The 22,160-nt window shown below is 43.5% G+C and overlaps 1 protein-coding gene across 1 annotated transcript; it reads right to left on the bottom strand.

Moving 5' to 3' along the window:
* Positions 1-6,027: 6,027 nt before the first annotated feature.
* mst1rb (macrophage stimulating 1 receptor b) lies at positions 6,028-20,870 on the bottom strand. The gene is made up of 20 exons (XM_071922974.2): positions 19,665-20,870; positions 14,928-15,104; positions 14,695-14,817; positions 14,018-14,188; positions 13,736-13,896; positions 12,987-13,122; positions 12,668-12,804; positions 12,208-12,387; positions 11,662-11,761; positions 11,319-11,537; positions 11,039-11,185; positions 10,424-10,577; positions 10,146-10,235; positions 9,783-9,998; positions 9,538-9,618; positions 8,827-9,008; positions 8,574-8,683; positions 8,186-8,351; positions 7,441-7,577; positions 6,028-6,565 (listed from the first exon to the last, which is right to left on the bottom strand). Exons 1-20 carry the CDS (start codon positions 20,868-20,870, stop codon positions 6,334-6,336), a joined length of 4,125 nt encoding a protein of 1,374 aa, XP_071779075.1. The 3' UTR covers positions 6,028-6,333.
* Between the last annotated feature and the right edge of the window lie 1,290 nt (positions 20,871-22,160).

The following is a 22,160-nucleotide window of genomic DNA, read 5'->3' as shown; positions in this document are numbered from 1 at the left end:
GTGGAGGCTGTGATGTATTATGTGGAAACTTTTTTCAACATTTATTTGCTCTAGGAAGAGTTGTTGAAGATGTACGCTGTTTTTTCAGCCATCCGCTGCATTATACTCACTCAGGTTAGCACTGCTCAGTTCAGCTACGGTCTTCTGTATTTGCTACTGAGCTCCACTGGAGCAGCTGGGGTTAAGGCTAGATTTACCTGCTCCTTTTTCAGAGAGCGTGCCTCATCACATTCTGGCCCCGCACAAAGTCATACGCCGCTGCTTATCCACCAAGGAATTCATCTCCGGCCATAGTTCACTGTTGTCATGAGCTGTAAATTCCCTGCACTCCACACTCAGTATCCACTTTATTAGGCACACCTCACTATACAGGGTAGGAACCCCCTTTGCCTCCGGAACAGCCTGAATTATTCAAGGTATGGATTCAACAAGGTGCTGGGGATGTCCCACAGCGATCTTGGTCCATTCTAACTCACAGTTCCTGCAGATTTTTTGATGAGCCATTCATGTTGCAAACATCCTGTTCCACCTCATCCCAAAGGTGCTCTATTGGGATCTGGGGATTGAGCTTGAGCCACTGTCATGTTCCTGTAACTGTAACAAGGATCCATTTGAAGAAGAGTAGACTCTGACCACGAAGGAATGCATCTAGTCAGCAACAGTGTTCAGGCATGGATGGATCCAAATGATGCTCAGTGGGTACTAAGGGGTCTAATGTGTGACAAGAAAACATTCCCCACACCATTACACCACCCCCTACAGCCTGTACTGTTGCCACCAGGCAGGATGGATCCATGGATTCATGTTGTATGGATATGGAGAGTATATATCAATCATCATTTTGGATTCCACAATTGTATATGTTACGTAGAAGTAAGAATCATAACTTCTCTCTATTCAAATCTTCCTCAAGGTACTATGTTCTCTACAAAGCTCTAATGTCTTTTTGAATATTACATAAACCCCTTAATGGACAAGATGCTAATCAAGATCAATCCCAATGAATATTTAGTTTGGAGGAATTAAATATTTAAGAAAATAACATGCATTTTCACTAAAACCAGGCATCATGTGGACATGGCTTTGCTTTTACTCCTTTCAGTACATAGAGTACCTTGTACTTGCGCATGCTGGTATTGCCTTTAATAGACTCACTTATACATAAGAATAAAAAATATATATATATAGGGGAATGACTGGTGTGGTACATCCATAGTGTGTGAAAGGACCTTAACACTTCCACCTGAGTTAGGTTACTCCATGGAACAAACACCATGACCTGACATGGTACACTATTAAAGGCTTTGTCCGACCGCTGTACACTGTAAATTTAGAGGGAATGTTTTACAATGCTGACTTCCCATGGTGCGCTGGTTGTAGTGAACCCCACCCAGTATGCACATGTCATGTCATTTCTAGCCAAGATATTCCAGGAGGAGCTCTGGGCCCTTTAACACAGAGTCCACACTGCAGTGATTTAACACACTCTGCATCCCAACACAGAGGTGTGAATGGACCTGAAGGACTCTATGCTCTCCTGTTTACAATTTACTACTGTCCAGAGAACTGAGCAGTCCTGCCACAGCTTGACAAGGATTAATGGCAGCAGGAAATCATTAATTCCCTACTCCATTTTCGATTAGAACATAGCTTTAAGTCCCAGACTTAGGCTTTAGGGGTGCTTATTTTTAATTATGTTGGTTTGTGCTGAAAGGGGAGAGATGGGTCAAAAACCACTGAAAGAGCTTCTGAAATAAATCCATAGATGATCACCAGTAGTAGATATTTTACTTGAGTGTAAGATGGAACTGGATTTGTCTGTGATTATAAATTTCTAATCTTTATTTTGAAGAGCAAAATACAGAGAGAGAAAGGGCTTGTTTGGGCTTGTCTGGAAATGGCGAGGGCTTTCACACTCTTCACACTAGTTTCTATGCAAAGTCCCTCTAGATAAAGAACATCAACAGCATTTTTTGACCTCCTACCACCTGGGTAAAATAAGTCAGGCATGTTGCTGTGAAATCAATAGCTTTTAACATCACTATATTTCAAGCCCATCTTCCTGGACGCCGGACCAATAGCAGCTTGTCAGAGCACATCTCCTTTCTGCCGTCAACACAGGGTGGAGAGAAAAGAGTTTGATTTTTCTTCTCTCCTCTCAAAAAAAAAAAAACTATGTGTAAATTATTAATGGCTTGTATTAAAGATGCCGGCCAGATCTCTCGGGGGAGTCAAGTTTTTCCTCTCGATGAAGAACTGACATCGGCCTAACAACAGTTTGCATTCTTCTCATCTGCTTCAGCTCGCTGGGCCCCAGTCAGCCGAGCTGGGCCCGGCTGCTCAGAGGCCCAGGCGGCTGATGGATGGCTCATATCAACACTGTCAGCTGCCTAGCAGGCTACAGGCAACATGGATACTCCAAGTCTCTGCCACAGTGTTGTTGTTGCACAGTTTCATTATGGACAGGTCAACAGCACAGGGCAGGAGGGCTCTCTAATGGCTACGAGGATTAAGGTCCACACAATGTATTTACAATGTCATGGAGACTTGTATTGCATGTAACTCCCCGGCTTGATCTTAAATATGTCCTGTCTTTTCTAACTGTACACTGTCTAGTACGGCAGAAGTGTCTTACAAATAAAAAAAAAATTAAAGCTGCACTAGGCAAGATTTTAATGTAAGAATACACAATCTTATCAGTCTTTATCATTGGAGCTGCAACAGAGGAGAGAGTCCTATCCCCACTATTCACCCTATTTGACTCATTTCATTTCGGGTGTTGGGTATGGTCACTGGCAGGAAATCCTCTCAGTGCAAAGGAAATAATGAGTCAAAAATTAGGAGCGAAATCCAAAACTGTCTCCTAAACATCAGTGAAGGAGCGCTCCGTCCAGAGAAAGCTGGACTCACCAACGATGATTGAACCTGCTGCAAAATGTTTTTTTCAACATCTCCACCCCTACCAGCCACTAAGAAGAAGACATTTAGGTGGAGGAGTGCGCAATGTCACGTTACATGATTTCTGGGTAATGCAGTCCTTCAAACTTTCAAAAATTCAAACCGTTATCTCCCACTGTTAGGGTGCCATGAAAGTGCCAAGGTGTTTGCTGTAAGTAAAAGCACAGGTCAAAAAAAGGATTTCAGCCTCTTCAGGTTCATCTTATGGCATGTTCATGGACCACTTTAAAGGAACGTGGTGCCGAATTTCAACTGAAATGTTATTCCAGCATCTTAGGGTATTTATAATGCACATTTATTCATGTCTACCCTTGCCAGAAACAACTTTGTCTCTCCACCTAACCTGTGATGTCACACTGACGCATTCCTCCAGAGGATGGATGAATTCTGGATGATTTGGAAAAGATAAAAAGTGACTGGCAATTCCCAGGCTGTTTTTCTGGGGATGAGGGTAATACCGCCTGTATAAAATAACCTTATTTGAATGCAAATTTTCAGCGTCTCCACAAAGTTGCTCTCCGTTCCTTGTCATTTCAGCAGTTTACCAGGCTGTACATCGTAACATATGACTTCCAGTCTTGCTTCAGTGGTTTGGGGAGAGGGTTTTTCACAGGGCTTTATTTGTGCCAGAGCCTGCTGGAACCGGATCCAGCGCCTCTCTGTTCTGCTCCAACACTTATTTGTGAGGGTCTGCCATCTCTCCTACCAATGAAAATAATTAGCCTACTACTTTCAAAAAGTCTTGTTCAGATGGCCAGTCTCACAGATTGTTTGCTTTCCCTCCCCCCCAAACTTCACACGGCACTCAGGCACCGGTTGTTCATGTTCCCACTGACCGAGCTGTCATAGTAATCACAGGCATCACTGTTTCTGCATTAGGACCAGCCAGCAGCCACTATCTCATTTTACAGTCGTCTCCGCGTTTGGGTCGAAGTCTATATAAACATCCCGATCGATTGTTGTCAGGAGGGAAAAAAACTTGTATTAATGTGCATGAGACAAACATCAAAAGGCCTACAGTGTGAGACCTGAAGCTGAACCCATCTCAGGAGAAGAGCTATGCAGGTGGAGATGGCTACGCAGCTGACAGCAGCGCTCTTCACAAGTTCTGCACCTTTAGAACCCGGGTAGCACAACTGGGAGAGAGAGAGAGAGGAGAGAGAGAGAGAGAGAGAGAGAGAGAGAGAGAGAGAGAGAGAGAGGGAGGGGGGGAGAGAGAGAGAGAGGGAGAGAGAGAGAGAGAGAGGATCTTGGCCGTCTTGCTTCCTGTCTCTTGAGGATCACTAGGTTTTGCCCTGTGGAATGTGCCTTGAGACACACACACACACACACACACACACACTAGACAACGTAACCTCACTTTCTCTGTCGATATCAAAGGCCTCACCATCTGGGGATTGACTTTTGTTCTTGGCAGCATGAAAAAAGGGAAACCGTTATGATGTTTATTTCCCTCTGGTTTTATTTGACTTAGATTCTGTTGTGGGGGAAGTAGCTTGTTGTGTGTGACTTCTGTTTCCGGCACAGGGAGTTGCTACTAAACGTTGGTGAGAGGGTTTTTTTTTGTTGTTTTGTTTGTAAAGGACAGATTGTTTGAGAGGTCTTTGTTGTTGGAAGTTTCTCCAGTTCATTTAATCGGAAATGCAGTCATTTGCTGCTGCCAAATGTTGGCACAAGGCAGAACAAATGAAAGAGTACGAAAAGAGAAAACATGGTTGCATAGTCTGTTGCAATGTTCTAGTCCGCTTTTAATATCTTGTGGCAACTGGAGAGGACTTAAGATTGGCTGGTGTTTGAACTTTGAGCTGAAAACATATGGAGAGAAGGGAAAAGGCCTAGTTCACTCATGTTGCTATGCAAAAATGCAGAAAACATCACACATGACGGGATCCTGTGTCCATACTGTGAGGAACATGTTTTTCCAGAATAGATCAATACCAGTGCAGAGAAATTATAACAAAATGCTGACCTCTAGTGGAGAACCTCAGCAAGGACTCAGGCTCACAGGGAACTTGAGCCGCAAACCATCATTTGAAGAAAATGTGTCAGACTGTGAAGCTACTGTCACATAAATGAACTGCTAATGAGAGGGTTTACATAAATGCCCGTATTTACTCAAAGTCCACAGCATATTAACAATTCTATAAACAAATAAATATGTTAATTTATTACACTCTATCTCAAAGACATTGTGCTGCAGATACAAGCAACAGGGTGACGTCAGATTGCTTTCAGAACATTGTGGTCGACATTTTGCCTCGCAGAAGTATGATCCAAAATATACAGAACAATCACTACATCGCAATAGAATTAAAAGAAAATGTGGGGATGACACACCTAATCTTATATACAAAAGGTTTCTGCTCTAACAGTACACTATATTGTAGGTAGTAATACAAACATAACCTGCCATTGAACTGTCTTGGAGTTTATTGCGGTTGGCAACTCGGCATCAAATCTGCTTTCTGTGACTCATTTCCTCATTGGCCAGGAGCTGCGTCACAAGTCTCCTAGCAACCACAGCTAGCGCCATCATGGAGGTCCACTGGAGAGTTGGCTGTGCGTAAATCATGTCTAAATATAGGCCTATAACAAGAGAAAGAGAAATACCTGAAAGAGGTTGTTGTGTGTGTTGTGGTGTGTGTAGGTCAAGTCAGTACTACAACTTAGAGTGACTAGTCTGATATGGTGGATTTGTTTCCCTATTTAGGTTTCTGTGAACTGTTGTCTTTAGCCCTAACCCCTTTTTGTCCTAGTCACTACTCCAACACACAGAATTTGGCATTTGAAAAGCTTCACCTTGGTTAACCTTCATGAACACAGTTGGTTTTTAGCATTGTTAGCTAACTACAATGCTCGAAAGCAACTGATGTTAATGTTAACATGTGACTACTAGTCACTACTAAGGCTAGCTTCTATAGATATCTATATGCTAGCAGGCATATCACATGTGTTTACAACAAGACAGCATGAGTTAGTTAACCAGATAGGTTAGCTAGCAACAGGCTGACATCATCTAAACACATAATGGACTAGATGTATCAGTGGTGAAATCATCAGTTCCCAGTCAGAAATTGCACAGAAATTAACTATGCCTAATGAATTCTGTTGAAAGGGCCAAGTCGTCCGTTTAGAAAGTTAAAAAGCTGTTGCCCAAGAGCTAAGAACCTCCAAAATGGCCGCCAGAGAGTGTGTTACGTCACCTGAAAGCCCTCTACAGTGCCAACAACCGTTTCCTATAGGCTACCCCTCTTTCAGATACTTCTTATTAGCACTACAGCTGGTAAAAGACTTTGTTCTGACCCTCCAGCAGAGCTCTGAGCTCTCGCTGTTAGCACCGATAGCAGTTAAAGTGCCAGGAGGAGGAGGAGGAGATCAGGAAGAGTCTGAGCCCGAGTCTTCAGCGTCTGTGGAGTCGTACTCGTCCGCAGACTCTGTGAGGGCGGGGTAGGGCCGTGGCTGGTCCAGGTTGACGTAGGTGACCTTCAGACTGATGTAGTGCTCTCCCTCCAGCCCCGACAGGATGGTGAGGACGGCCGACACCAGCGTGGCGAAGCTGGGCCTCAGCTCCGGGTCAGGGTCCCAGCACTGCAGCATGATGCTGTACCTGGAGAACGAGGAGTCTGAGTCATGTATTCATTTAAATGTAAATTTTACTTGCCTTATTAGCATTTTGTTTTTCTGTTCTGTTCTTTTAAAGGCGAGATGTTATATAAAAGGTGTGAGTTTTTGCACATTTGCATGTGCGTATAATACATCTGCATGATATGCTGATGCTCTTCCTGTCTTGTCTTTCTGTCTTATTATTGTATCTGTGCAAATAAACTTTAAAATCTAATTGTGGCTCACAATGAGTTATCAGTATGAAATGTTGTGAGTCATGTTTGTTTCCACATACAAAAGAAACCCAGCAATGTCTTGTTCTTTCCTTTTGCAGTCCTTCTCTAAATGGTTGATTTATTCTCCAACACTCTTTAAGTCACTGGGCAAAAGCTCACAGACCATGGGATTTATCATTAATATCTTTCCAAAAACACAGGAAAAACATGTTGACTTTCTCTTGTAATCACACACCAGTGTGTGTGTGTGTGTGTGTGTGTGTGTGTGTGTGTGCTTTCGTGTGCGGGAAGTCTTTGAGGTGAGGTGTAGCGATAAACATTAACTCCCAAACTGCGTTGCTTAACCATGTTGGAATATGAAGTAGTGGACAATTTACGGGTTTAACACCTTTGTGTGACCACTCTGACACCTTGCTATTACTGCCAGGACATTATGCCAGGAGCCTTTCTCTTGTAGCCTTGTAGATGTAAACATTTCTCAGGGATATTCATACTTAACGATTCCTGAACTCTGAATTTATGGCACAGCTACTGTATGTGACCTAACCGGCAGCAACAGGGATTCAGTGATTCCTCAAAATACAAGGCACTTGGAGTGAGCCAACAAACTGAGCAGTACAGTGCTATCATAACCACTACTTACAGTGGGTCAGGGCAGTACTGTGGCTGGGGAAGCCTCCTGCCCTTCAGTAAGTAATGTGTTATGTCATAAGGGTCCACCTCTGGGTAGGGGCTGGCTCCTCTGGTCAGCATCTCCCACATCAGCACGCCGAAGGACCACTGCGTCGGGAAGGGCAAAACAAGTTCAGCACCACATGTATAGAACACACTCCCAGTGGCTTGTCCGAGCGCATTTGTTTTGAAGAGCAAGAAGAGCCAATCACAGCCTTGATAACAGCCAACATGCATTCTGATGAGGTAAGCTAACATGACGTTGAAACTATGCAGTTACAACAGTGGAACTGGAATACACTTGTGTATTTCTTGAAAAGTAAAAATGGTGCCTGCAATCCAGTATTTTTCCAGCAAAATCCGACCAGATGGCATGCAATGTAAAATACTGTGTAGAGGCCAGTGAAGGCTGCCAATCTTCTCGGCAACTGGTCTTGTTTGTTTACGGTAATTATACTAATGTCTCAAATCTAATGAGGTAATGATTCATTGATGTAAAATGTAGCACCATGTTCAAATTTATGAACCTTAGAATGAATCGCTTCCTTCCAAGTTAATGCGGTTTTGTATAATCTTACCTATAGCAAAAATACATCAGTCACAATACATTAATTCGGTGTCCCTTTTAGTATCGCAGAAGTGTGTGTCAGCACCAAAAAGGGTGACAACCACTGCTGTGATCTTGATTATACTGTAGTAGATGTTCCTTCGCTCACCACATCTGACTTGGAAGTGAATTTCTGTGTCTGCAGACTCTCGATGGCCATCCACTTGACAGGCAGCTTGGCCTTCCTGTGGTCCTGAACGCTGTAGTACTCCTTATCAAAAACATCTCTGGCCATGCCAAAGTCTGCCACCTTGACTGTATACGACTCATCCAGCCTGGGGACACAAAAAGTAAAAAGGGGGTCGCTGTGGTAGATATTTTTTAGCAGCAAACATTGGAGCTAAGTACTGCATGCATAATACATCTGCAAATGGATTACAACCTAAACCGATTTAGTTCCCTGTAACATCTCCCTATACTAAATCAAAGAGGCATTTAGGCCCAATGGCAGTGAATAAATTGCTGATTTCTCTGCATCTCTCTTTGCTATGACTCACATGCAGTTGCGTGCTGCAAGGTCTCTGTGCACAAACTTCTTCTGAGCCAAATACTCCATCCCCTTGGCAACCTGCAGCCCAAAGCCAATCAGATCCTTCACAGTGGGGTTCTAAAAAAAAAAATCCCACAAGAACATGACAAACATGCTGAATTAAAACACTTGGAAATGTTTCACATAGATGAAACAGATGGCTATACATAAATTCATCATCGAATGATTAATTTCCACTGTTTTAATGTAAGCGGTCTCACCCTCTTCTCGCAGCGGATGAAGTGCCGCAGATCCCCGTGCTTCATGTACGGCAGCACCACTAGAGGGAGCCCTTCCTGAGGCAGGAGGATGCCCAGCAGGGAGAGAACATTGCTGTGATGGAAACCCTTCATTATGATGCCCTCCTTCAGAAACTGCTCTACCTCCTCTACATCTGTTATCCCTGGGATGAGAGAGAGAGAGAGAGAGACAGAAAGAGAGAGAGAGGGAGAGAGAGAGAGAGAGAGGGAGTGAGAGAGACATTCATACATTGGCCTACTTGAAAGTAATAGTCCATTTCCAGTTCATATAAATAAATGTCCGTTTTGTGGACACACCTATCACACCTACAGAAACTCAAACTTCATCAACAGAAAATCCAAGGAAAAAGCAACAAGTCAGAGTACTGGACACACTGTTTGATTGACAGGTGATCTCTGGGAAGTGCAGTGCAGAAACACTACAGCAATGAGCGCTTAGCACCAAAGATGTCGCCAAAATAAAAACAAAACAAGGATCTCAAGGATTACCACTTAAATAACAAGGCCAGTTACTGATGATGATGAGTACTGACCCACATGACAGTCATTTCCTATGGGGATCAATGAGGAATCTCACAGTTACAGTACCTATGCATGAAGTCTAGTAATCTCTACACTTAGAAACAACTGTCTAGTGTTTTCCTGAGGTGCTTTAAAGGAGATATGACTCACTGTTCAATGACTTGACAGCACAGTGGATTTCCCTGTTGTTGTGGTCTGTGAAGTAGCCATGATAGACCGTGCCAAAATGACCTGGAGGAGTGAGGGACAGAAGAAAGAGAAGAGAGAAAGGCAGAGAAAGGAAAGGATTACTGCGGTTTCTTCAAACTATCACAGTTTATCCTTTGCCTTCGTGCATCGGTAAACAACATGCAAGACTGCATACTAAGTCACACACAGACAGATGGGTTCCTTACCCTTCCCGATGATCCGGTGGTGCTGGACGACGAGCATCTCAGCTGGAATGAGAACATCCTTCACCTCCTCCAGCAGCTCTGGCCTAAAGCTGGAAATGGAGATCTTCTCTGGGGGCATAAGGGGCGTGAGGGTAGGATCCATGCTGCCTGCAGCGTAGGCCAGGCTGGGAAAGGCCACCGGCCCCGCCAGCGGGGAGGGGGGACTCAGGGATACTACTGTTAAGAGCCAGGGGCAGGAGGGTTACTTGTTATGAAGGGATTTATACAGACAGCAGAGAGTGTATGAAGATTATAAGGATCTAATTCTGTGGAACGGAGGCAAATAAGCAATACATAGTTATAGCAGGGTGTGTGATATGTCACCTCTCCTGTAGTCCCCAACAGGCGACATCTCCACATTGCTGGTACCAGAGCGGTTAGCGTTGTGGGCCAAGCGGGTCTCTACCATGGAGGCTGAAAAACATTTCACAACACATTTTTGTAATCATCAACCACCGAATAAGAAGACATGTACATCCTATGCAACGCTAGGGATGTTCTAGTTGAAAGAGTTGTGTAATCCATCCCAAATTCCCAGCCGCTGCAGGTTGCAGTTGTATAAACAGGTCTGGTCAAGGTCCACACAAGAGAGAGGAGCTCACCTTTCTTCTTTTTCCTCAAGTGCTTCATGACAACGAAGGCCAGCACGGCCCCGGCCACCAGGGCCGCCAGGATGCCCAGGACGATTCCCACCATGTAGTGGTTGCTGACCCTCAGCACTGTGCCGACGTTGTGGACCTGCCCGTTGATGGAGATCTGGAGGACCCGGTTACAGTCCATCATACACAACGAATAACATTAATATTGCAAATCTGACCCTTTTTCCTTCTAACCTTCCCATTAGGAAAGCATCATATTATACCGTTTCAAGCTGTTTATATACGAGCAACTGTGTTGGGTGTCATTTATACTAGCAATGTATACTAATGTGCATTGTCTCTGTCAAAGAAATGTAATAAATAAATAAATACATTAATAAATAAGGACTACCACTTCTACTTGGGGTCACACCTGCATGGCTGTGAAGTTGTGGGTCCTGCATGTGAAAGCATAATAGCTGGCTAATTTCCTTGCATTAGACCAACAATACTATTTAAGCCGTTAAACCAATCTCTTCTATTACATGACTCTGACACTGAGCTAGTGAGTGGGCCCCTAGTGGGATGATCCTGTATGTCTGTCAGTTAATCATCACCTGAACCTCCAGCCTGACTGACCTTCACTGGCAGTCCCTCACTGGGGATAGTCATGTTTTTGGGGATCCTGCAGGTGATCTCATTGTCCAGGACTTTGGCATCACAGTCAACGCCTGCCACAGTCATAATGATGGTCATGCAGGAGCTCACAAGGTTCAGCTTTTGATGCTGTGTACAGACAGAGAAGATTGGAAAATAAAAAATGATTTAAAAATCTACAATAAATATGACAAATCCATTTGTAGAATTTAATCTCATTTCATCATACAATATGTGGAATTCAAATCAGCACCGCCCTTACATGTAGTGACACTTCGTCAAAGCCAGGGTACAAACTCAGCACGTGTCCCTCTGTTTCAAAGGGTATGGGCTCGCCGTAGGGGTGGTAGGAGAACTCTTTGTTCCACAGTCCCACCGCTCCGTCCATGTCGAAGGAGAGCTGTCCTTCCTCCGTCTCGTCCCGCGGGAACACAGGAGTGACGCACTCCATCCTCGTGGGCAAGGACTTGCCTTTGCACTCCTGGAACAAAATAAAGTGCATACACTTACAGTAAAATGTGAGCGTGTGTGTGTGGCATAGGGTAATCAAGTTATTGGACAAAGATAAAGATAAATGGATTTTATCTACAATGAGATGATTATACCCTGGTCACAGGGCGCAGGTGGCTCTCGTTGGGTTTAAAGCGGATGATGGTCCGGTAAACAGAATCCAGGTTCCTCCCTTCAATCACAATCTTTGAACCCCTGCAGTTCAAAGACAAAGACAAATACGAGTGATGGTTACATTTTCATAATGGCGGGGCAGGCTGCAAGCAAAATAAATAATTTTCTGGTACATTTGAATATATCACGTGAGAAAGAATATGACATAGTGAGAGGCTCACTAACTATCCAATTATGTAAATATCTATCCTACTCCCTTTGTCTTGATTTCCAGATCAAAATCAAACCAAACTGATCACAAGTATCAAAAGACAATAGAGGACAATATCGAAAACATGCAAAGATGGTATAATAATAACCATATGAGAGCATATAAAAAGAAGTAATACAAGTAAAATACTGCAGAACAAACAGAATAGATAGATAAGCAATAACACGTTATGTAGAGAAGTGTGTGTGTGTGGAGTGTGTGTGTGATTCCCTCATTTCCCCCAGAAATGGGCATGCTTGATGTCTCTCTGGCCTACCTGTCGAAGCTGCAGTCAGGCAGGACGGCTGTAATCTTTGGGTTCTCTTTGTAGTAAAACACCTTGGTGGTGAGGACAGGAGACTTGTCGATGAAGACGCTGAGTGGGACGTCCCTCACCTCTGAGATGGGCTGGGACAGACAGATGATGGAGGACACATTGCCTTTAGGGACTGTGACCCTGCAGAGAGACAGTGGGTTGTTTCAGTCTTTGGATGCCAAGGGAGTTAGTGTGCAGTTTCTCAAACCATAATTATTCTACACACACGTTGGAACAAGTACGGTTAACAGACAATGCAAATAAAAATGTTTCGTGCAGTGACATATTTTCTCTACCCCTAGAAAGTAGGACACCTACACATAGTTGTCATGCCAACAGTTACTTTGAACTTTACAACAACTGGAGGTCAGTGAAGTGATCAGGCTGAAAACAGAGGAGGAGAAGTAGTTCCAGACCGCACCTCTTTATAGGACAGGGCTCGTCGTTCAGAGTGACTCTCCTTGTCTTTCCAGCATCCAAGTGAGGCCCGGTCACAGTGATGAGCGTGCCCCCGACACGAGGCCCGTAGTTGGGCTGGATCTCTGTGATGTTGGGAATCTGGAGGGAGAGTTTATCAAGCCATGTAGGTAAAACAATGTATTGTCAATGCAATGCAAGACAATTCTTAAAACAGAAGTGAAATTAAATGGCAGAAGAAGATGTATATGTGAAGGTGTATATTATTTGCAGTGTGTAATGTTGTAATGAGGAACTAAGTTGATGAGAAGAGCCAAGATTACCACAAACGTGAACCCTGGCATCTCTGCCTTCCCATCAATAGAGTAGCGTCCCTCCACCTTGCCCTCATGCACTTCCACTGTAACGTTGACCGGTTTGGACAGCCCAATGGCCCCGGAGCGGATCTTACACACCAGGCTGAGGAGCGGCACAGCAAAACACTAATCAGCATGTCTGTGGCAAATTACCACCACTGCAACATCAGCCACAGTAGGATTTCAAGGTGAGTTAACACTCTGGAATTCCAAACAGCATTAAGAGGCAAACGCTTTCTTCTGCTCGACAGGTTACCTTTGCTACTGAAATACAGCTTTCGAGTTAAATCAACTCACTGCTTTTGAATGAGATTGTCCCTACTAGAATTAGGTCTTCTCTGAGTTCATTAAAGAAAAAATCCACGTTTAAACACTTTATAAAAACAGCTGTTGGACCCATTTTGTTGTAGTTTGCAGTAAATGGAGTCAGTGGTAAACGTCAGGTTTTGGTGTCAGTCTCTCAGAATCAAAGAGTAAAGCTTCTTTCTAGTCTCGTCATCATACAGAGAGAAACCCATCATAGAAGAGGCAGAGACACCAATTTCTCCACCAGCAGTAGCAGAAAATAGACTAGAATGCAATGCAGCCATAAGATATGTTGTGTTATGACAGATTGATGATAACTAACAGTGTAAAAGTATCTGAAGGTGGATTTTTCCTTTAAATTGCTATGGTATATACCTAAAACAAAGACTGAGCCCTGCACTGATACTCACTGTGTGTTGTTGCTCTTGAGCGGCAGCACGGCGCAGGCTGTCAGCCCTAGTCGGACCTGGTGGGTTCTGGAGGTGATAGCAGGTCTTAAGGGGGACTGGAACTCCCATCCACACACCGTTAGCTCTGTTTGGCCATCAGGGGGCGCCGTCCGTGGGAAGAACTGTGTCAGTAAAGCAGAATATATAGCACCGCTTTAAAATGAAATGTTAGCAATAGTTACACGAAGGGATATTTGTATACTTCTAGATTCAGAACAGGCCCAAGGATTACTGAACTCTCACCCCAGTGATGCCGGGCGGGCAGGACTCGTTCCTCCAGCGACTGTGGCACTCGCTCTCCCAGGAGCATTCTCCGGAGCACCAGCCGCAGCCCATGAACTTGGGGGCTGTCAGACACATGGCACAGGTCAGGAAGTGTTGGCAGCCCGGCCCTCTCTGGGGCACCTGAATCATCTGAAACCAAGAGATAACATGTAACATATTCCAGCTTACTGCCAGGACAAAGATCTCCAGGTGCCTTCTGGTATTTCATATCAATGTTGTGGCTATGGATATGTTCGCCCTGCCTCCAAACTACTACTATGAGTAATATCATGTTCATTCATTGTCTTTACCCACTTATTCCTTTTCAGAGTCACTGGGCAGAAGGCAGGGAAACACCCTGGACAGGTTAACACACGTAGACAATCACACTCACATTCACACCAATGGGAAATTTAAAATCTTCAATCCAGCTGACTTTAATTTGTTTGGAATGTGGAAGGAAATCGGAAACCCACGCCAAGAGAGAACATGCAAACTCCACAGCCAGGAGTCGAACACAGGACCTTCTTGCTGTGAAGTGACAGTGCTAGCCACTGAGCCACTGAGCCACCCCATGATATCATATAAACTTCACTAAATCTGATCTGAAAGATTGCTTTACTCTCTCATTCAAAGAAATAGGACTGCTCCTGTACCTTGTCTCCAACCACGAAGAGAAGATACTCTGATGAGTACACAGCAGCAATGGAGGACACCCTCTGGTTCTCTACCAAAGAGTAATTGGCAAAGATAATAGGGCTGGATCTTGTCAACACAAGCTGCCAACACACACACAACAGATTATCATTAGTACTGGATTGCATTAATACAACAGTCAACAGTCATTTTTGAATCTAATTAAAGGTATTTTTTTAAAGAAGTCCCGGACCTGCAGCAGGCGTCCGGTAGAGGTGCCGATGTGGGCCACGGTCTTGTTCTCTATGGTGGTGACCAGCAGAGAGGTGAGCAGGACATCTCTCATCTGCCTGTTGAACAGGTCCACTCTGTAGTAGGGCTTTGACACCATCGTGGGCTGGTCCCGGCATGTGGCGTTGTTCTCCATGCTCTAGTACCAAAGGCCAGAGGCAGCAGATGATACGGAAAGGAAAAAGTAAGGATTGGTCTAGAAAAAACACTCAATATTCTTTCAACTTTTATTTTTTTAGACTTTTTTTATTTTTATTTTCAAAGCAAGGGTTCTCCTACAATTTATGGTTAGTTTTTCAGATACAGTAAAAACAGACAGTGAGGAGTATGACCTCCTGTGCTGCTGTGGTTATGTGTGCCCATGGTTCAGTCAGGTTAATGTCAGAAAACATCCTTATATGAAGGCTATATCGGTGTTTTAAAATCACATTTTCGTTCTATGATGCTTTTTACAAGAGTAGAGTCAGCCCAGTAGAAATTAACATGTCAACAGATTATTTGCATTCACAGTACGGTCTTTTCCACTATGTTGCTTTAAAGCCAACTAAACTGTATTGGCTTAAGCGTAGGAGCTCATATTCTGTTGGTGCCACTGTTGCAAAATCAAATCTCCAACATCCAATTTTATTAATCAAGTGGTTACTTAGACTATTGCTTGACAGCTCCTGGCTGCAGAGTATGCATTCACAAATCCTAAAGACTTCCAGATTCTCGTAGAAAAGCATTTTATATATGATTACCATGTTTGGGCAATCACTCATCCATTGATCATAGTGTGCAGATCTGTGCAACAAAATCAGTCAAAAACAGTTAAATCAATTATTTAATTAATTGATTTTTTTAATCAATTAATCAATTAAATCGACTGTTTGATTTTGATGCACAGATCTAACCTAGTAGTCCAATCTAATCTCTTCATGGAAATGTGCCGATGTAGGACGACTATCCAGCTGTTTGCTTGGGTTGGCTGCTGCCATTTTAGTGGTTTACAGGTTGAATGGTTGCATTTGAGAGGATAAAAAAAACTCAACAGGAGAAAAATGCAACAGCGTATTATGAGGTTACAAGGCTTATTTGGTTTGGGCATTGGCAGAAGGAGCTGCACCAGTCACCACAGCAACCAGAGAAACAAAGTTTTTGACACACCAGAAGCACAAGGTGAATCAGTTTTGATAATATGATCATTTTCATTATTGAAGAGGCCATTGATAAATGATTATGTGCTGCACTCCTGACAGAATGAATGCCTTGTAGCTATAGATACAGAGTGGGGTGGAGCATTGTTTATTTAAAGGGAGTCTTCATGTTGACACTGGCTTACACTGATGTCTCTTAAGACAAAAGTAAAAACAAACATGTGGCACGTTACAAGATTTGTGTTCTCTTAAAAACAAATTAAAAACAAACCTAGGCCTATATAAAAGTTTCCTTCATGTGAGGTGTTTTGAAAACAAGAAACTGGGAAAGCAGAGAGCAGTGAAAAAATACTGGAAGGTTATGCCTCCTCCACCATCCAATCTCATGATGTAAGCCTGCTGCTTGGGGAAAGCATACAAAGAGCATTGCTATTGACTGATGTCACTCACCTCTGCTCCCCAGAGGAGCATAAAGCCTACGCACTAATTCAGTTTCCTGACCTAAAAAGCTGAAGAAAAAAAATGACTTGGGAAGCTGAAGGACAGAGACTATAATTCATCTTCTATAAGGTGACAACAGAAGATGAAGCGGACTAAAGTTCAAAAGGTCAAGATACTATTTAAGCACCAAGAAATAACAAGTCTCCCAATGGTAACACCTCTGAAACACCACTGAAAAATAGTATAACAGTAATAATAATAAGTGAGATGATATTTTCATTAATCTTGTGCCCAACTAAAAGTTTGGAGTAAAATAGAACAGATTTCACTGAGATCCCATTCAACCCTTTTGCCTCAATAGTAGAAAGAGGTTAGATCCAAGTGTTCTTGCTTCACGTGCCAACTGACACTGATGGCCAAAAGTTGACTCGATCACGGGTTTCCATGGTTTCGAAACATCTAGGGAGAAAAAGCAGCAACAGAGGGCGTCGGGACAGACGGTGTCGCATGAACCATACAAATAAAAGTGCTCTTTGCGTCATTCAATTCGATGACTGTAATGCCTTAATACGCTGCTGGCTTACTCAGAAAGCGCACAAACATATTATATGTGAGGCACAGATGATGTTATTGGCAGCATTTGTGTTTTGAGCTGCTGGGAGAAGGAAGAACCAGGATTTCAGATTCTTGGACAATCCAGTTGGCAGGTCGCTCAGTATTCAGACTAGCAGCCAAGGGCAACACAACAGTAAGAGGCCTCAGGACTCAGGAGAATCCCATACTTCACTACTCCAGGTGGAAACTGTATCTGCTAAGGCAAATAAAGGACAGAACATCCTAAACAGCTTGTGTTTCACTAAACTATTCATTTAAACCCATTCCAATCTTTCAGCAGCACAATGGCTGAACACAAACTGCTGTGTTTCAACCATGAGTCAGTCCAAGAACATTGAGATGCTACTGTCTCGAGCATGCCTAAATATTTATGACATCGGTAGAATACTTGTTACCAAAAGATCCATTTAGAACAACTAACATCACTTCACAGTATTGTTTCTGACAAGGACACAACATCTGTTTTCCAACCACAAGCTCAAAGGCACAACATCCAAAATGTATGTTTTAGTTCTGCAGTTCCAATAACAATTTCTCAATACCGGGAGTTCTTGGGTCTCATACTTTCCTAGTGATTTACAAATTCTCAAACTGGCAGTCATCTACTTTAAGTAAATTCGGGACCCGACCCCCACCCTATCCTCAACCCTCAACCCTCACCCAGCAGTCAGCAGTCAAGGACATGCAGGAAAAAAATGATTATGGGAAATATGCATGGCATCTAAAGAAATATACTTTTTTGCCAAGAGAATTAATAACCAATGCTCACTTATTCCAAAAAATATATAGCCAACTAAAGAATATGACCTTAAAAGGATGTTGAAAATCACATCAAGCCAGTTATGTAACTTGATAAGATAGTATTAAATATGTTCCCACAGAAATTACACATACTTCATTTGATTGACAAGATCAAATCAGCAAAGTCAAAAAATACCCTCCTCCTGTCTGACCTGAGAGATTCACTCAATGATGCAGAAAACAAGTCATAAAGCTAACTGGCCTTACTCCCAGTTGGCCTCCTTCCAATATTCATTCAGCCATTTACTTCTGCATAATGACAAGTGTCTAAGCCGACTTTTTCCATATTGTTTTTCCATCCAAAAAGAACTTTGTATCCAGTGGGTGTTCTCCTGGATTTAGCATTGAGTGCACACTGAGTTTTCATGCAATTGGTTCCAGTTTCATTCCTTAGCCTGCTGGGATGCAAATGACCTTAACAGTATTTCAAAGACAGTCTTCTTAACCACAAAAAGTGTGTGAATCTTGATAAGCACTACAGTTCATTTTCTGTTGGACGATATTATACAGGATGAAGAGGATGTACATAAAGTAAATGATCACCCCAGGCCAAAAAGACGAGGAGCTGAACATTATGTAGGGCTCAAAAGACAATAACCAAGTGTAAATCTGCACAGTAGTGCACAACTTCGATGCATAATCAATGTTGTTGCAGTGTAGCAAGATGATCCGTCACCCCTAGGTGTCATCCAGCCAGGATCAGTAGCAGATTAGACCTTGGGCATTTCATGCCACGTTAAAAAGACCAATCCAAGGAACTCTTATTAGTATTCATTTACTTTACTCTGTTATATATTCATATTAGAAGGTTAAAAACAGTGACTTGTAAGTCTTATTTATTTTTTTTTGCCTTATCTTTTGGTCACACCTTATTTGGATAGTCCAGTGTTGATACTCAACTTCCTATCAAGTGACTACAATGTGTCACTAAAAAGTCAACTGAGTTTCAAGTGATACTCATACTTGTGTGAAAAGCAGATAATAGGTACTCAATGTCTGGGCTAGGGTTAATCGTAGGGTTGGGGTTAATGTTAGAATTAGGGTCAGGGTTAGGGTTAGGCTAAAGTCAGGGTTAGAGTTACACAGTCTGTGGAGATGCATCCAGTAGACAACTAACCCTAACTCACACATTTTGTCACCTGATAGTTGGATATCAACACCGGACTGTCCAAATAAAGTGTTCCTGTGCAAATCAAACTGAGCAAATTGAGGTTTAGACCACCATTGCTTGATTTCATCCAGGACACTACACTGTTTCACTTTGCCATGTTTATGCACATGTTGATAGTAAGAGTTAGTAACGGCGACACACCCACATGTTATTGAACAGGCCTTATCACAATACCTGCACTCTGAGCAAACAGTCATCCTGATGAATGGATGGGAAATGGATGTGATTCAGAGAAATAGCTATGAACAGATAAGATATGTCCTATTTTAAGTGAGTTAATCGGAGGGTCAGTAGTCTGTATTGCTGCCAACACATTAACAACGATGTTTCATAAGTTGTGGATCATCTTATCCAGCAGACAATATAGCCTCCCTCTAACAGCTCTCCATGAATCATCAGTCAAAGGCTTAGGTCATGAATTAGTCACACTGGTACCGTCTCATTTAAAAAGGGACAAGACAGTCTATGGACAGGAGATACAAAAAAAAAAAAGGTGTTGACCTATTAACCACTTTAATCAGTGTGAGTGGCTCACCTCATGGGGGCAGCTCTCACAGGGCTGGAAGTGGCAGAGCCCTCTGGAGAGCTGCTCCGGTCCAGACTCGCAGCAGTCGTCCACCCCGTCCACGATCGCCTTGTTCACGTTGTCCATGGGGAAGGCGCACAGGGCCGAGTCATGCTCCGTCACCCCGTTATCATCGGTCACAGCGAAAACCCCATAGAGGATGTCGTCTTTCTCCTCCGCCCCCAACTCTTCTGCCAGCTCCCTGCCTGCCTTCCCAAAGTGGGCTGCCTGGACCACGTTGTACACTACATCCTTATAGGGTTCACTGGCCACGTTCCTCCTTCGACGTTTCGGCTCAAACCGACACTCCAGGATCACCTCGCGGTACCTCTTCATCTCCCATTCATTCCGCGGGAGCCGGCCCAGGCGAGTCTGAAATGGAGACGATTCCTGATCAGGACTCTCTCTCTGGACAGACAGGAAGTAGACAAACTCCTGGGTGAAAAAGCTGTAGACATACTCGATATTGTACGTCCTCCGCAGGCCAGGGAGAACCGTCAGGCCGCGCACATCGCTGTAGAAACCATCCTCTGTCGCCAGCGGCCGGCGAACCGATATGGACTTCCTCCCATAACGTTGGGTCACACTGTCATTGACAGTGGCAGCAACAAAGAAGTAGACAGTCTGGCCCTCCTCCACCATGGTGACTTTGGTACCAAGAGGGCTGGCCAGACAGTCGGGGCAGTAGGCAGCTGAGTTTGATTCCTTTCTGAACAAACATTTAGAAAGAGAAGGCGGTTCTCCATTTGTGTTAAGTTGGTGGAAATGGCACACGCCATATTGAGAACTTCCACAAGAGTATAAATACATAAAGAGAGTATCCAACAGTAAGACTTTGTTGTCCGTGTTCTCTAAGAAGTTGGGATCCTTGTCAATGTCACACAGATCGCATATCTTACACTCCGGGCTCCCCACCGGCCCGGTGCGAAGCTCCCACACCTTCTCCAGGCTTCTGTTGACGGCTTCGATCACGTTCTGAGAAGCCACGTACACCTCCTGGTACAGCGAGTTGTTGACGATGTTCTGGATGGGGCCGCGGGCCTGGAAGAAGGGCATGGTGTAAACCACTGAGAAGTTGACTGGGCTGGTTGCCATCGAGGGACAGTTGGCCGAGGCAAAGGCCAGCAGAGTCTGGAGCCAGACACATGTCCCCCACCGTGTGGTCCAGTGGACCATCTCCACTCTGGGGCGCAGGGGGGCGACAGCACAGACAACGTTAGGTTACCTCCAGGTCTGATGCTGGGACAAGAGCATCCTCAAGACCAGCCGCTGATACCTGAATAGAGGAAATTACAAAGTAGATAAGTCATTAAATCACTGAGCAATTATTTACACTACAAATATTCTACAAAATTGATCTACCATTATTCTTCAAGTAATGTTACATTACCTGCAAGACGATAAATATATTTGAGGGCGAGTGTGCCATGTAACTAAACAGGGTTGAAATCAATATCAGTCCACTTATGTTCAATGCTAAAAGCCTAATAGAGTCAGGGTGCCAAACATTTTGGTTGAGACAGTAGGGATTATGATAATAAATACATGTGGTCATAAAGTGCTTCAGATAAAAGCTTTCTCTGACTCACCGCAAACAGTGAGGGGAAATGTTTACATAATCATAGAGAAACTGTGCTGGTATTAGTCAGCGTAGTATATTGTGTATGAAACTGTATTCATTGTGACTTCCTGCAGAGGTCATTCATTGCTGTCTGGCTATGTTTATGCATTTCTAGCTAATCTGCTATTCCTAATCTGTCACTTCTTTCCACTCACAACTGAGTCAGGCTCTTTTATGCAATCAATGTCATAGTAATGGACCCGGTTTATGGTCTTTGTTCACTATTTGTTACACAGTTTATCTGCTGGGCTTCTATCCAGTTTTCTTCACAAACCCATCCTGATCAGTCTCATAACAGGAGTCAACCAAATAGAACCGTGTCTTAAACCCTGAGCCTTGTCCTCACACTGAACAGAAGTTGTTGGGTGGATCATTAACCAGACACATCACAGTACGGCCCTGGCCTCTCTACTTTGCATTCCTGTCACAACCACTACGTGCCTTTCTGGGGGAAAGATGCGCACGGACTGATGGTCATACAACGTGCGCCTTTTAAAGTCACAGGTGAAGAAGGAACGACCTGTCTGTTCGTGTCGTTGAATTTCATCAACTCTGATTTCTATTGGTAGGTGGGCAGCGGAGGGACTTCGTACTGATGGATATGTTTATGTGACAATGGCAGAAATCCTTACTGTTAGCAGTCATATGGGAAAGTTTGAAGCCAAGAGTCTTGTGTCTATACATCAATAATTCATAGAATCCCACTGATGACGTGTTACATTTTAACGTTTGCAGCTCCATGTGAAACCTATTCATGGTTAGAGTTTCAAAGCAACTAAGACATGGGTATACATATTAATGGCACTGATTGACTTTCTTCATGTTCATGGTTAATAAAGCAAACG

The sequence above is a fragment of the Centroberyx gerrardi genome, chromosome 5, assembly GCF_048128805.1.
Source record: "Centroberyx gerrardi isolate f3 chromosome 5, fCenGer3.hap1.cur.20231027, whole genome shotgun sequence".
NCBI classification, from domain to species: domain Eukaryota; kingdom Metazoa; phylum Chordata; class Actinopteri; order Beryciformes; family Berycidae; genus Centroberyx; species Centroberyx gerrardi.
The sequence above is the reverse complement of the archived record's forward strand: the minus strand, read 5'-3'. Positions and strand labels throughout refer to the sequence as shown.